This window comes from Dama dama, chromosome 15 (genome assembly GCF_033118175.1).
Source record: "Dama dama isolate Ldn47 chromosome 15, ASM3311817v1, whole genome shotgun sequence".
Taxonomy (NCBI): domain Eukaryota; kingdom Metazoa; phylum Chordata; class Mammalia; order Artiodactyla; family Cervidae; genus Dama; species Dama dama.
The window spans coordinates 7,838,133-7,854,002 of NC_083695.1; the positions used below are offsets into that span (position 1 = coordinate 7,838,133).

The 15,870-nt window shown below is 37.8% G+C and overlaps 1 protein-coding gene across 1 annotated transcript in view; it reads right to left on the bottom strand.

Annotated features, from left to right (window-relative positions):
* Window positions 1–15,870, bottom strand: part of RYR2 (ryanodine receptor 2) — a 798,221-nt gene that overhangs the window by 212,814 nt on the left and 569,537 nt on the right. The window contains exons 49-52 of the mRNA XM_061161401.1: window positions 5,923–6,092; window positions 4,449–4,669; window positions 3,091–3,181; window positions 1,128–1,268 (exon numbers count right to left, since the gene is read on the bottom strand). Coding sequence (XP_061017384.1) covers window positions 1,128–1,268; window positions 3,091–3,181; window positions 4,449–4,669; window positions 5,923–6,092 — 623 coding nt within the window. The remainder of the gene's footprint in view (window positions 1–1,127; window positions 1,269–3,090; window positions 3,182–4,448; window positions 4,670–5,922; window positions 6,093–15,870) is intronic.

Sequence of the window (15,870 nt, forward strand, 5' to 3'; positions counted from 1 at the left end):
CAGATATTCAAATATATACCAAATATATACACAAGATATATACACCAAATATATATATATATATATATATATATATGTATATATGTACCAGATACATATATATATATCAGAATATGCCAGATATTCAAATATATACCAAATATATATACCAGATATATATATATATATACACACCAGATATATATCAAATATTCAAATATATACTAAATACCAAATAGATCAATCCATGTGAATAATCTGCTAAAATGCTTAGCCATTTTCAAGTCAAAAAGTGTGTAATTCACTGAGGAAACCAGATCTGAAAGAGACACGTGCACCCCAATGTTCATCACAGCACTGTTTATAATTGCCAGGACATGGAAGCAACCTAGATGCCCATCAGCAGATGAATGGATAAGGAAGCTGTGGTACATACACACCATGGAATATTACTCAGCCGTTAAAAAGAATTCATTTGAATCAGTTCTAATGAGATGGATGAAGCTGGAGCCCCTTATACAGAGTGAAGTAAGCCAGAAAGATAAAGAACATTACAGCATACTAACACATATATATGGAATTTAGAAAGATGGTAACGATAACCCTATATGCAGAACAGAAAAAGAGACACAGAAGTATAGAACAGACTTGTGAACTCTGTGGGAGAAGGTGAGGGTGGGATGTTTCGAAAGAACAGCATGTATACTATCTATGGTGAAACAGATCACCAGCCCAGGTGGGATGGAGGAGACAAGTGCTCGGGCCTGGTGCACTGGGAAGACCCAGAGGAATCGGGTGGAGAGGGAGGTGGGAGGGGGGATCGGGATGGGGAATACATGTAAATCTATTGCTGATTCATATCAATGTATGACAAAACCCACTGAAATGTTGTGAAGTAATTAGCCTCCAACTAATAAAAAAAAAAAAAAGTGTGTAATTACAAGAAACAGGTTACCATCATGATTATGAAAAGTCAATATAAACTGCATTCTCAACATTTGTTATAAAGAGAAAAAAAACAAAATTATGTCAAGTCTTGAGAAGTAAAGGTAGCATTTCACTATTCTACTAGGAACACTTTCTTATAAAGAACCTATGGTTTTTCAATTATTTTATCATGCAAATAAATCCACAAAAGATTAAATTACCTTTTGAGACAGGGCATCAAAGATGCCCCAGAACAGCTTTCTTGATAAATGAAGTTCTTCTTCTGAGGCAGCTCCGAAGTTTCCCCACCCTCCAGGCAGGCAGTAATATTTCCAGCATCTTTCATAATGATTTGTCAGCAGCTAGGTAGGAAAACAATTATAAGAGCACTGAACTAAAGATACTTCAATGTTATTTTTTTTCCATTTCCTCCCAATGGCATTCTAATGCCATGTAATAAGGCCAAGTGAAAGGAAACTACTCAATTCCATATGAATTCTTTTGGAAAATACTATTACCTTATATAGGATATCTCTTTAAGATTTAACACTGATTACAATTTAAAGACCGAACACCCAATTTCACAAATTATCTCGAAAAGAATTCTTTAGGAGGTTGATTGGCTATCTGTGTACTGAGATCTACTTTAGTTGCTATCATTTACTTATAATTTTATGACTTGCTATCTCCTGGAATCCATGAATTTAACAGAGTGATTGGCGTTAGGGTGACCCAGAGGATACAGCACCTAACGTGCATTCTCAGGGGACAGTCCCTCTGGATATGTTTGCTTCCTCTCTGCCCATCCTTAATCACTATACTTCATGATTCCATTATTTATTAACTCTTTGGATAAGATATTTGTGATTAATACATTAAGAAATAGTCACAACTAATTGCCAAATTAATAAAATGATCTTTATAAAGTAACTATACATTTTGGACTCTTACCTATATCTAACAAGGAAAATAAACTGATAAGAGTTACTCTTATTAAAACTAACTACATATCTTACTGTAGACATATTTTTTTTCTCACTTAGTATCCTTCTCAGTTACAAAACACACAAACACACAATTTAGGAATCTCAAATGATGAAATACTGAGATCTAGTTTGCTTGGACTAACATAGAACTATCTATAATGCAAAAAGAGTTTTATCACATAAAGTGATCCTGTATCTTTTTTCAGGTATCTTCTAGCTCATTTGTATCAAGAAAATTCTACGTGACAAGCACTATCCCAGGTAAAAATGGGATTTTCAGCAAGGACAGAATTTATGGAATTCATTAATTTCCCTAGGTTTATTAAACCAAAATTAATTTTCATAGAGAAATATTGTTTTTGTTATTAAATACAAATTAGTGTAATGGCAGCTCAAAAAAACAGCAGTTCATTTTTATCTCAAACCTCTTTGTATAGCACTATTACTGTGTGGCCATGAGAAAAACATATAATGCTTACCAGGTGGCAGAGCAGAGTGCTCACCTATAAAAAGTCCATTACAGGACAATGACCTCCATGCACAGACCATGCCACTAGATCATTTATTAGTATACCCCTAACATCTTAATCCTCAGTGTGGATTGGGATATTCAACAACAAGAAAATATTCGAAGTCAATAAGACAGAATGAGACTTGATCATTTCCTGTGCAGAATAATAAAGCTGGGAAGCAAATATGTCAGGCAATTTTCTATACTCTATGGTAAACCGTAACTGCATAAACAGAAGGATTATTTTGAACCTTATGAGATGATATTTGGAAACTGTCATTTGATTAACAGACTTAGCAAATGTTGTTTTTAAAGTCTATTCTTAATGCCTTGAGGTTGTTAATACTTTAGGTCAGGCCTATTACCATGTTTTCCATAGTATATAAGAATATATTGGCTTAAGAATATATTGACTCATCTTTTTCTTGTGGCCTGTTTTCTTTCCACTGATTTCTATTTCCACTGACATACAGTAAACCAATCTTAAGATTTCTCTGGCCTTTTATTACTTGTTTATTTAGGTTGATGTACACACAAATACAACTTATATGTCCATTTCAATAACTGGAAGAAAATTTCCAGCATTCAATATTAAACATGATGAATTTAAGAAATGTACATATTGTAATAGGAAACAAAGTCAGAGTACCCAGTAATCAAATAACTACAAACATTTCCTATACTTACCTTAAGAGGCATCTTTGCGTGTTCATTTAATAATGGGACATCAAATACTAATCGTCTGAGTAAGTGTTGCATCATAGAAGGTCTCAATTGGCTGGTGGAACAAAGCTAATTTTAATAATGAATATCTAATAATGTTTAAACTAAGTAACTAATTCATTAAACCAGATTATACACCCCAAGAACCTATACCTACACTTCTCTTCAGATGATGTTCATTTTAGGTGTTCCTAATTCAAAGATTAACTGAGAGTTATGTAATTTCATAAAAGGTTATATTTCAAACTCATCTCTAGCTCCCTGATCTGAAGATCAACCTTCATTTGCTATAGGAGATGTTCCTCTTCAGCCCCTTCCCTTCTCACCAGTCAAAGCCACAGAGCCCACTGTTCCTATTAATTTAGTAAATGCTATTCTCTCTTTTCAATGGGTGGGAAGGGGCTCAGTGACCAGATCAGAAGCAGAAAGAGGGAGAGTAGGAGCAAGAGGAAGAGAAAGACTAAGAAATTTTGCCAGAGGAGGAAGGGAAAGCAAACTAACACCCTGTGACCATTTATTACTCTGGTAATCCCGAGTGCTTCACCTCATCTAATATTTTGGAAAAAATCAGTGAGTCAGGTTTTGATTCCATTTCACAGAACTGTAGGGTCAGGAAACTAAGATTATGAACTAATCTCTAACCTCTCTCAGTCCCATCTGGCTCCTACACCCATACACTCATTCCACTGTGAGTGAAAACCCTTCCTTCACCAATGATCTGGACAGACTGCAAGCTTTCCCCTCCAAGAGGTCCTGTCCATTAGGAAGAAACCATTAACCTAGATAGGGGTCTGAGAAATTGTCACTTGCACTTGTCAGAACTTCAGAAGAAGATACATGTTTCTGGTTTTCCTAGTAAGACCCTTGATTTCCATCACTGTCAAACATAGGCCATACTTTACTGTTTTTACTATATTACTAGATGTATTTCTTTTTTACCTTTAATAAGTCTCTTTTTTTTTCTTTTCTCTTCCAGAAGAGGAGTTAAAAACCATTACACACAGTTAAAAGGTTAATCCTACACTAACACAGCCAGGGATTCCCCACACAACAACTTTACCTGCCAACATCCAGAACAGCATCATCAGTCCAACACCATATTCAATGGCTAGATACCTACAGAGTCTTGGAGGAACACTCCTGAATTTGATCAGGAGCAAGAGTGCTCCGGTAAGACTCATAACTCGGTGCACAACAATGACTAACACGAATTAATTTTCTGGTCCAGAAATTGTTGTTAACATTCGTAACAAATTGTCAAGGACCATGGAGTAAATGCTCTCATTTAAAGAAACATGAAATAGATTTCATTGTCCACTTACCCACAGATAGAGAGTAAACACACTTCTATGGAATCCCGTTGAGCTTTGGTGAGCGAGCAGCCCTTAGAAAGCCGGTACACAGTGTGAAGCAACGAGTCAATGAGAGAAGCATGGTGCTCGGTGCCCGCAAAAAGAGGAGCGCACCTTGTCAACAAGGGGAGCACGGCTGTGCAGAGGTACCGATTGAGGGCCAGGGCCATGTCTGTGGCACTCAAAGCAGCCTGGAAGGGAATTGAAGAGGAGACCATCATCTGCATTGGTCAGGAGGCAACCTTCAAAGGGACATACATGCTGACATGTTATTTCACTATCCAGAAATTGACAAAAGTATGTAATATGGAAATGGATTCCTCTGTTACAGCTTTAACTGTGGTTCATATGCTTTTTTTTTAACCACTAAAAACAACAGATTTTTAATTGCTCATCAATAGATAAAAATGAATGAAATAATAGTTATCTCATCAAAAAGTCACAGAAGTTCATGTTCTATAATAAAATGTGAAGGGTAGGATGGATGAAAGATGAAGATGCTAATGATATCAAAGAATGGGAGACTCTCCCTTTACTAGCAGAGGCAAAAGAAAGGAGTTTATTCTCACAGTAAATTTCAAACACTTTATACTCATGTCATATATATACTCATCGTATTTATGCTCATGTCAATCAGAATCAACAGTCAAAGGTTGATTGTCCTACCATGCTATCATCTATAATACATAGGTTCAGAAATTCACATGAACACAACCAAAAAAAGAAAAAAGAATTCAGTTTCATTTTTATGATTCTCCTCTCACGGTTTTCATGAGGGAGCTACTGCCAACTCAAGATCTGATTTCCTCTGATATCAACAAGACATACAATTGAGAATAAAACAAGGTATTATTACAACTACTAGAATAACATTTAGCATTCCGGCTTATATATGTGTAGAATAACATTTAGCATTCCGGCTTATTTTTAAAATGTTTCAAATAGTAGAACATTTACACTGATGGTGGCAGTTTCTTGACATGGGCTGCTGATCTCACAAGACAGATTTTAATTTATATGTACATTAAAAAATGAACACAACAGGATGATACTGTGGTTGAAAGACTCAACAATGTTCACTAGACCTTTTTAATACTTTAATTGCTTTTACTGAGACACACAATTATTTATGTCGACTTAGAAGTTGAACAGGAACCACTATGACCTCCTTAATCAGAGTTATATAAACTTCTTACTGTCTTCCATTGCACTGATCAGAATTCTTACTGTACTCTTTGGGTTTTCCATTTTCTCCACTATTCAGTAAATTCCTTGAGGATATAGTTTATCTTATTTTCTGTTTACTCTCTGATACCCTAAAAAATTGTCATTCGATAAACATGTGGGGACAATGAATGAATGAATGAATATATCTGTGAAAGAATTTCAGGTGGCAGAGACTGAAGAGTTAAAAGTTGCAGAATTCATTTGTTCAAATCATTACCGTGTCTAAGGAAGCAGCAGCCCGGAGATCTGGCAGAAAGCCAACCTCAAGAAGATGGAGGAGGAAATCCTGAACCTCAATTCCATAGACCCTGTCAAGGAACAAAACCATGGCTGCCTTGTGATCTGGACAAAACCCTGCAGACATGTCAGGCTCCACCACATTCCCATCTAAAAGAGAGAAGGTGATACTGTTGTTAATGGCCACGCCATCCATGAAGACTGATTACAAATGGCTACTTTCCAGCCTCTCACGTTTTAAATAAAGTTATCAGTTGAATGATTTTCTGTTCTTCTAATACATTCAAGTAAGGGCTGGGAATCAGCTGAGAAAACATGGCAGTGCACTGTACATCCAAGGTCATTTAAACGCTATTTTAGCATCCATTTGTTAATTGTGCATGTGATTAGGACAGAGTATTATGCCAGATTCTGAGAAGGAAACAAAATGACATCCATAATCCAATTATAAAACTAGGGGTAAATATCCTAAAAGCTAACATGTAAAGCAAGGTTTGCAGTCTTTTCAGAACAAGAGCAGGTCTTTAAAACATTAGTAAGACTCATGTACTCTATGTGATAATCATGGTATGTTTACATCACTTCCATATATATGGCTTAAAGAATTATAAAATAATGAACAAAACTCTATGAACCAGTTTGACTTTCAAATGAAATATGTTTCATTAATCATAATAGCATTTAATAACATGTAAAACATATTTGAGAGCCATATTATTTTCTCTATCGACAGTCAACACTTGATGCCTATATAGTGGAGTGAATTCCTTAGTATAACTTCATAGATTCATAGATGGGATCACTGAAATGAAAAATTAGGGAATTACACGCCAATCTAAAATACTGGAGAAAAAACTTGTTTTCTGTTTGACCATGGGATAATTATGCCAAATTGTTGCTGAAATACACTGTAAGAGTCCACAAATTATATCACAGAATTTTTAACACATGCAAATGTTGAAAAAAAGCAGGCCCCTGAGAAAGATGATACATGACCATACCCAACCTGAAATAACAAAGTCACAACATTTTTGTTTTCACCCATACTCAATGACTAAATCTGAACATAAAAATGAACAAAAGGTGTTTTAAAGGAAGATTGGATTGAAGACTAATGCCAAATTATTTCCATTCCTTATAACAAATAATATAACTAATATCTTCCTTCCTATAATTATTAATACAATAATAATAACTCTTGACATCTGTGCTGTTGTCAGGTACTGTTAGGAGTGTTCCAGATACAATCTCATAAAATGTCCACAAGAGCAGTATGAAGGGGGCATTATTATCTTCATTCAACACAAGATAAAAATCAGCTTTCAGAAAAGTTAGCTAACTTGTCCAAGGTTGTGTATCTAGTCATCGGCAAACTTAGATTTAAACTAAATAAAACTGCACTTAAAATCCGATCCAGGTAATTTAATCCCTGCATTGAATCAGCAAGCTCTAATGACACTGAATAAGAAATGTCAGTTGCACTGGCTTTACTCCGTGCTCCCGTCATCATCCATCGCCTGAAATCACTGGCTCAGACAGCCTGTGGAAATCTGCTCCATTCAAGAGATGCAGGAAAAGAGCATCTATTCTTGAGATTAGATACCTGACCCTTACGTTTTCTAAACTCCTCCTTCTTTCATTATCATTTTGGGCTAGGGTAAGTATAATAAAAATTTTTAAGACTGGTGAAAACTGGTCCACCAAAAAATCTATAAACAATAAATGCTGGAGAGGGTGTGGAGAAAAGTGAACCCTCCTACATTATTGGTAGGAATGTATAGTGGGCTACCCACTTACAGAGAACAGTGTAAAGGTTTCTTAAATAACTAAAAATAGAACTACCATATGATCCAGAAATCCCACTCCTGGGCACATAACTGGACAAAACCATAATTCAAAAATTTAACACATCTCAGTGTTTGGAGCAGCACTATTTATAATAGCCAGGGCATGGAAGCAACCTGTGTCCACTGACAGATGAAAGGATAAAGAAGATGTAGTACATATGAACAATGGAATATTAGCCATAAAAAGAATGGAATAATGCATTGGAGCAACATGGATGGACCTGGAGACTACCATACTAAGTAAAGTAAGTCAAAGACAAATGTCACTTACATGCGGAATCTAAAAAATGATACAAACTAACTTATTTACAAAACAGAAACCAACTTACAGGACTTAGTAAACAAACTTAGCATTACCAAAGGGGAAAGGTGGGGGAAGGGAGAGATAAATTATGAGGTTGGGATCAATATATACACATTAGTATATATTGGCTTCCCTGATGGTTCAGTGATAAAGAATCTGCCTGCGATGCAGGAGATGTGAGTTAGATCATTGGGTCGGGAAGATCCCTTGGAGAAGGAAACGGTAACCCGTTCCAGTATTCTTGCCTGGAGAATCTCTTGGGTAGAGGCGCCTGGCAGGCTACAGTCCATAGGGGTCACAAAGAACCATGCATGAGTTAGTCACTAAACAAAAACAACTCCTATATATAAAATAGATAATAAATAAGAACCTACTCTAAAGCACAGGGAACTCTACTCAATGCTCTGTAATAACCTAAATGGAGAAAGAACCCTAAAAGAATATATAAATATATGTGTGTATATAACTGAATCAATTTTCTATACCCTTGAAACTAACAACATAGTAAAGCAACTATACTCTATATAAAATAAGAATTTAAAAAACCTCAGACTCAGGGAAACAATGTATGAAAAAGTCTTTAGCTTTACACACTAAATACAAAACAGAAATTATCACTGATAACTGGTGATGCTTAAAGAACCAACTGATTTCCCATTGAAACATAAGAATATTGATGGTTTGAGTTTTAAGGTTGATTTAAGGTGTAACACAGCAAAACAAAGACATAAAAGTTTCTATGTTCTCCATTTGTTGTTATTTGGTTGCTAAGTCATGCCAAACTCTTTATGACCCCATAGACTGTAGCCCTCCAAGCTCCTCTGTCCATGGGATTTCCCAGGCAAGAATACCAGAGTGGGTTGCCATCTCCTTCTCCAAAGGATCTTCCTGGACCAGGAATTGAGTCTATGTCTCCTGCACTGGCAGGCTGAGTCTTTACCACTGAGCCTCCATGGAAGCGCAACATTCTCAATAGAGGTTAAATAAAAAACGCAATAATTTAACAATGACCAGTAGATGGCATTTTAAAAACTAACTTTCACTGCGATTATGATAGCCCACACATAAAATTCTTTAATTCCAAGTTAGGCAATATACTTCATTGTCGTTAATCAGTCGCTCAGTCGTGTCTGACTCTGTTACTCCATGGACTCCAGCATCCCAGGCTTCCCTGTCCTTCACTATCTCCGGGAGTTGGCTCAAACTCATGTCCATCAAATCAATTATACAAACCCACCATCTCATCCTCTGTCATCCCCTTCTCCTCCTGCCTTCAGTCTTTCCCAGCATCAGAGTCCTTTCCAATGAGTCGGCTCTTTGCATCAGGTGGCCAAAGTATTGGAGCTTCAGCATCAGTCCTTCCAATGAATATTCAGGATTGATTTCCTTTAGGATTGACTGGTATGGTATTCTTGTGGCCGAAGGGACTCTCAAGAGTCTTCTCCAATACCACAGTTCAAAAGCATCACTTCTTTGGTGCTCAGCCTTGAATGGTCCAACTTCCACATCCATACGTGACTACTGGAAAAACCACAGCTTTGACTATACAGACCTCTATCGGCAGAGGCAAAGTGATGTCTCTGCATTTCAATATGCTGTCTAGGGTGGCCACAGCTTTTCTTCCAAGAGGTGTCTTTTATTTTCATGGCTGCAGTCACCATCCCCAGTGATTTTGGAGCCAAAGAGAATAACATCTGTCACTGTTTCCATTTTTTTGTCCATTTATTTGCCATGAAGTGATGGGATTGGATGCCTTGATCTTAATTTTTTTAATGTTGAGTTTTAAGCCAACTTTTTCACTTTCATCAAAAGGCTCTTTAGTTCCTCTTCACTTTCTGCCATAAGGATGGTGTCATCTGCATATCTGAGGTTATTGATACTTCTCCCAGCAATCTTGATTCCAGCTTATGATTCATCTGGCCCGGCATTTTGCATGGTGTACTCTGCATATAAGTTAAATAAGCAGGGTGACAACATACAGCCTTGACGTACTCCTTTACCAATTTGGAACCAGTCTGTTCCATGTCCGGTTCTAATTGTTGCTTCTTGACCTGCATATAGGATTCACAAGAGGCAGGTAAGGTTGTCTGGTATTTCCATCTCTTTAAGTGTTTTCCACAATTTGTTGTGATCCACACAGTCAAAGGCTTTAGCGTAGTCAATGAAGCAGAAGTAGATGCTTTTCTGGAATGACCTTGCTTTTTTTATGATCCAAAATATGTTGGCAATTTGATCTCTGGTTCCTCTACCTTTTCTAAATCCTGTTTGTACATACAAAAGTCCTCAATTCGTATACTGTTGAAGCCTCGCTTGAAGGATTTTGACCATAATCTTGCTAGCATGTGAAATGAATGCAACTGTGTGGTAGCTTGAACATTTTTATAGCTCATATTTATGACCAAAAAAAAATCATAACTTTATTATAACACAACTAGGTGGAACAAGAAAGAAACTAACTAGAAAAATCTGAAAAGTTAGTAAAGAAAGAAGAAACTGGCACATTGCAGTTCATGGGGTCGCAGAGTCAGACACAAGTTAGTGACGGAATAACAACAATAACAAAAGATAGATAGTTGGATGAAAAGGAGGTCTATTGCAACTTTTGGAGCAATTCTGAGAGAGAAGTCTGAACACTCATATAATCCTTGTTCTTAGTTCCACGTTATTACTAATTTTAAATGTAAAATCTAGCATTTATTTATTTCCCAGTCTGTGTGTCACTGAGAATCCCATGAACAGCATGAAAAGGCAAAAATAGGACACTGAAAGATGAGCTCACCAGGTCAATAGGCACCCAAAATGCTACTGGAGATCAGTGGAAAAATAAATCCAGAAGGAGTGAAGAGATGGAGCCAAAGCAAAAACAACACCCAGTGTGGATGTGACTGGTGATGGAAGTAAAGTCCATTGCTGTAAATAGCACTATTGCATAGGAACCTAGAATGTTAGGTCCATGAATCAAGGCAAATTGGAAGTGATCAAACAGGAGATGGCAAAAGTGAACATCAACATTTTAGGAATCAGAGAACTAAAATGGAATGGAATGGGTGAATTTAACTCAGATGACCATTATATCTACCACTGTGGGCAAGGATCCCTTGGAAAAAAATGGAGCAGCCATCATAGTCAACAAAAGAGTCCAAAATGCAGTACTTGGATGCAATCTCAAAAACGACAGAATGATCTCTGTTCGTTTCCAAGGCAAACCATTCAATATCACAGTAATCCAAGTCTATGCCCTGACCAGTAATGCTGAAGAAGCTGAAATTGAATGGTTCTATGAAGACCTACAAGACCTTTTAAAACACCCCAAAAAGATGTCCTTTTCATTATAGGGGACTAGAATGCAAAAGTCAAGAAATACCTGGAGTAACAGGCAAATTTAGCCTTGGAGTACAGAATGAAGCAGGACAAAGGTTAATAGCGTTTCGCCAAGAGAATGCACTGGTCATAGCAAACACCCTCTTCCAACATTGCAAGAGAAGACTCTACACATGGGCATCACCAGATGGTCAATAATGATATCAGATTGATTATATTCTTTGCAGCCAAAGATGGAGAAGCTCTATACAGTCAGCAAAAACAAGACCAGGAGCTGACTGTGGCTCAAATCATGAACTTCTTATTGCCAAATTCAGAATTAAATTGAAGAAAAGGGAAAACCACTAGAACATTCAGGTATGACCTAAATCAAATCCCTTACAATTATAAAGTGGAAGTGACAAATACATTCAAGGGATTAGATCTGATAGAGAGTGCCTAAAGAACTATGGATGGCGGTTGTGAGACTATAGAGGAGTCAGGGATCAAGACCATCTCCAAGAAGAAGAAATGTAAAAAGGCAAAATGTTTGAGGAGGCCTTACAAATAGCTGTGAAAAGAAGAGAAGCGAAAGGCAAAGGAGAAAAGGAAAGATACGCCCATTGGAATGCAGAGTTCCAAAGATGAGCAAGGAGATATAAGAAAGTTTTCCTCAGTGATCAATGCAAAGAAATAGAGGAAAACAATAGAATGGGAAAGACTAGAGATCTCTTCAAGAAAACTAGAGATACCAAGGGAACATTTCATGCAAAGATGGGCACAATAAAGGACAGAAATAGTATGGACCTAAGAGAAGCAGAAGATTAAGAAGTGGAAAAAATACACAGAAGAACTATACAAAAAAGATCTTCATGACCCGGATAACCATGATGGTGTGATCACTCACCTGGACTCAGACATCCTGGAATGTGAAGTCAAGTGGACCTTAGGAAGCATCACTACAAACAAAGCTAGTGGAGGTGATGGAATTCCAGTTGAGCTATTTCAAATCGTAAAAGATGATGCTGTGAAATTGCTGCACTCAATATGCCAGCAAGTTTGGAAAACTCAGCAGTGGTCGCAGGACTGGAAAAGGTCAGTTTTCATTCCAATCCCAAAGAAAGGCAATGACAAAGAATGCTCAAACTACCACACAATTGCACTCATCTCACACGCTAGTCAAGTAATGCTCAAAATTCTCCAAGCCAGGCTTCAACAGTACATGAAATGTGAACTTCCAAATGTTCAAACTGGATTTAGAAAAGGCAGAGGAATCAGAGATCAAACTGCCAACATCTGTTGGATCAAAAAAGCAAGAGAGTTCCAGAAAAACATCTACTTCTGCTTTATTGACTATGCCAATAGTCAACTGGTCGTGTGGATCACAATTGTGTGGATCACACAATTAGTCGTGTGGATCACAAGCAACCCCAAGAGAATCCTTCAAGAGATGGAAATACCAGATCACCTGACCTGCCTTCTGAGGAAGTGTATGCAGGTCAGGAAACAACAGTTAGAATGGGACATGAAATAGCAGACTGGATCCAAATAGGAAAAGGAGTATATCAAGGCTGTATATTGTCACCCTGCTTATTTAACTTATATGCAGAGCACATCATGAGAAATGCTGGGCTGGATGAAGCATAAGCTGGAATCAATTGCCAGGAGAAATATCAATAACCTCAGATATGCAGATGACATCACCCTTATGGCAGAAAGTGAAGAAGAACTAAAGAGCCTCTTCATGAAAGTGAAAGAGGAGAATGAAAAAGTTGGTCAGTCAACATTTAGAAAACTAAGATCATGGCATCTGGTCCCACCACTCCATGGCAAATAGAGAGGGAAACAATGGAAACAGTGAGAGACTTTATTTTAGGGGGGCTCCAAAATCACTGCAGATGGTGACTGCAGCCACGAAATTAAAAGACGCTTACTCCTTGGGAGAAAAGTTATGACCAACCTAGGCAGCATATTAAAAAGCAGAGACATCACTTTGCCAACAAAGGTCTATGTAGTCAAAGCTTTGGTTTTTCCAGTAGTCATGTATGGATGTGAGAGCTGGACTATAAAGAAAGCTGCGTACTGAAGAATTGATGCTTTTGAACTGTGGTGTTGGAGAAGACTCTTGAAGCCCCTTGAACTGCAAGGAGATCCAACCAGTCCATCCTAAAGGAAATCAGTCCTGACTATTCATTGGAAGGACTGATGCTGAAGCTGAAATTCCAATACTTTGGCCACATGATGCAAAGAACTGACTCATTTGAAAAGACCCTGATGCTGGGAAAGATTGAAGGCAAGAGGAGAAGGGGATGACAGAGGATGAGATGGTTGGATGGCAGCACCAAATCAATGGACATGAATTTTAGAAACTCCAGGATTTGGTGATGGACAGGGAAGACTGGCATGTTGCAGTCCATGGGGGCTCAAAGAGTTGGACACAGCTGAGTGACTGAACTGAAAGTGGGAAGACAAAAAGCTAGGGGACAAGTTTTAAGGTCCAGCTTTCCTTAAAATTAGAATGAGTATTCAGTTATCACAACTTTTCTGTCACCTGGAGATGTCAGTGTGTTAGGTTAACACACATGAAACTTCACTTCCTAACAATCATAGAGCTGGCATGTAGGATAAGCATCTTCGGTCACACCGCAATCCCCTCATCCTAGATTTGAGTTATTAACAGTTAATCTTCTCTGGGAATAATTCATGAAAGAAAAGGGCCATCATATGTACTTCCTATCTAATCAAATTTTCAATCTAAATTCATCAGTTCTGTTCAGTGCAGTCACTCACTCATGTACGACTCTTTGCGACCCCGTGGACTGCAGCACGCCAGGCCTCCCTGTCCATCACCAACTCCCGGAGTTTACTCAAACTCATGTCCAGTGAATCGGTGATGCCGTCCAACCATCTCATCCTCTGTTGTGCCCTTCTCCTCCCGCCTTCAATCTTTCCCAGCATCAGGGTCTTTTGCAATGAGTCAGTTCCTCCCAACAGGTGGCCAAAGTATTGGAGTTTCAGCTTCAGCATCAGTCCTTCCAACGAATATTCAGGACTGACTTCCTTTAGGATGGATTGGTTGGCTACAAAAATGATATATAAATGGGACTTCTCTGGTGGTCTAGTAGTTAAGAATCTGCCTTGCAACACAGTGGATGCGGGTTCAATATCTGGTCCAGGATCTAGGATCCCACATGCAGTGGAGCAACTAAGCCTGCACGTGATAACTTATCGAGCCCATGTGCCACAACTAGAGTCGATGCACCACAACGAAAGATCCCACATGATGCAACAACGATCATGCACGCTGCAACTAAGATCTGACCCAGTCAAATAAATAAACATTTTTTTAAAATGACATATGCAACAATATCCAATAAAGTCTTTAAAACTGAACAAAATTCCAATTGGAATAAGGGAAAATAAAGTATAATTTGGATCTAACATATCTTTTAGGTGCCTTCAGTAACTGCTTATATCTTCTTATGTTAGGCAGAGTGAATTATAATACCAACAGGGAATTAGGCCTTGAGTCCAAGCCATGTGCCATTTCTGCTATAGTCTGGGGCATCACAGAGGCTCAGTGTGAGAGAAGGCTGGGACCTTATTACCAACCCCTTCACTCCATCCCTCCTGAGAGGCCCCCTCCCATCTTCTCCCTAGACCCGGGCAGGGGCACGAGGAGCCATAGCTTCTGGGTATTTATATGCAGAGTCTGTTGATTTTATTTTGTATGCTTTTGAATTAATACTGTAAACTAATCATAAGCAGTTTCTAAACCAAAAATTACATGTTGTAAAAGAATAACAAATGTTGGGTCAAACTAGGGAAAAAGAAATCTTTTTAAAATATGTTCTCCTTAGTCTTAAAAAGCCTACTTCTTTGAACACACTGGGGATTTTTAAATCCCTAAGTCAAAAGCTATGACCATTGTTTTAGGGGGAAAAAAAGCATTATAATAAAGTGACCACAAATGGGACTACCCTGGTAGTCCAGTGGTTAAGACTTCACCCTCCAATGCAGAGGGTGCAGGTTCAGTACCTGGTCAGAGAGCTAAGATCCTGTATGCCTCATGGCCAAAAACCCAAAACATAAACAACAGAAGCAATACTGTAACAAGTTTAATAAATACTTTAAAAATGGTCCATACCAAAAAAAAAATCTTTAAAAAATCAGAAAGAAAATGTCCACGAAAACAATCAAAAAGAGTGAATTAAAGTATTGCTGTCAAGAAAGACAGTGAAGAATGGAGGACCAAAGAACTCCAGGAGAGATATTAGACAGACAGCTGAGGTGTCTATTTCTTCTTCTCGGGAAACTGCAATGTCACATGAAAAAGAATAAAATCCCATTGGAAACATAGCTGTTTAAAAACAAGGACTACAGAAAATATTTTATAAAATAATGTACTTCGTGGTTAATTTTTTAAAAGAAACATATAACTGTACTATGCTGCAAGGAGAGAAACTGTGAGCACTAT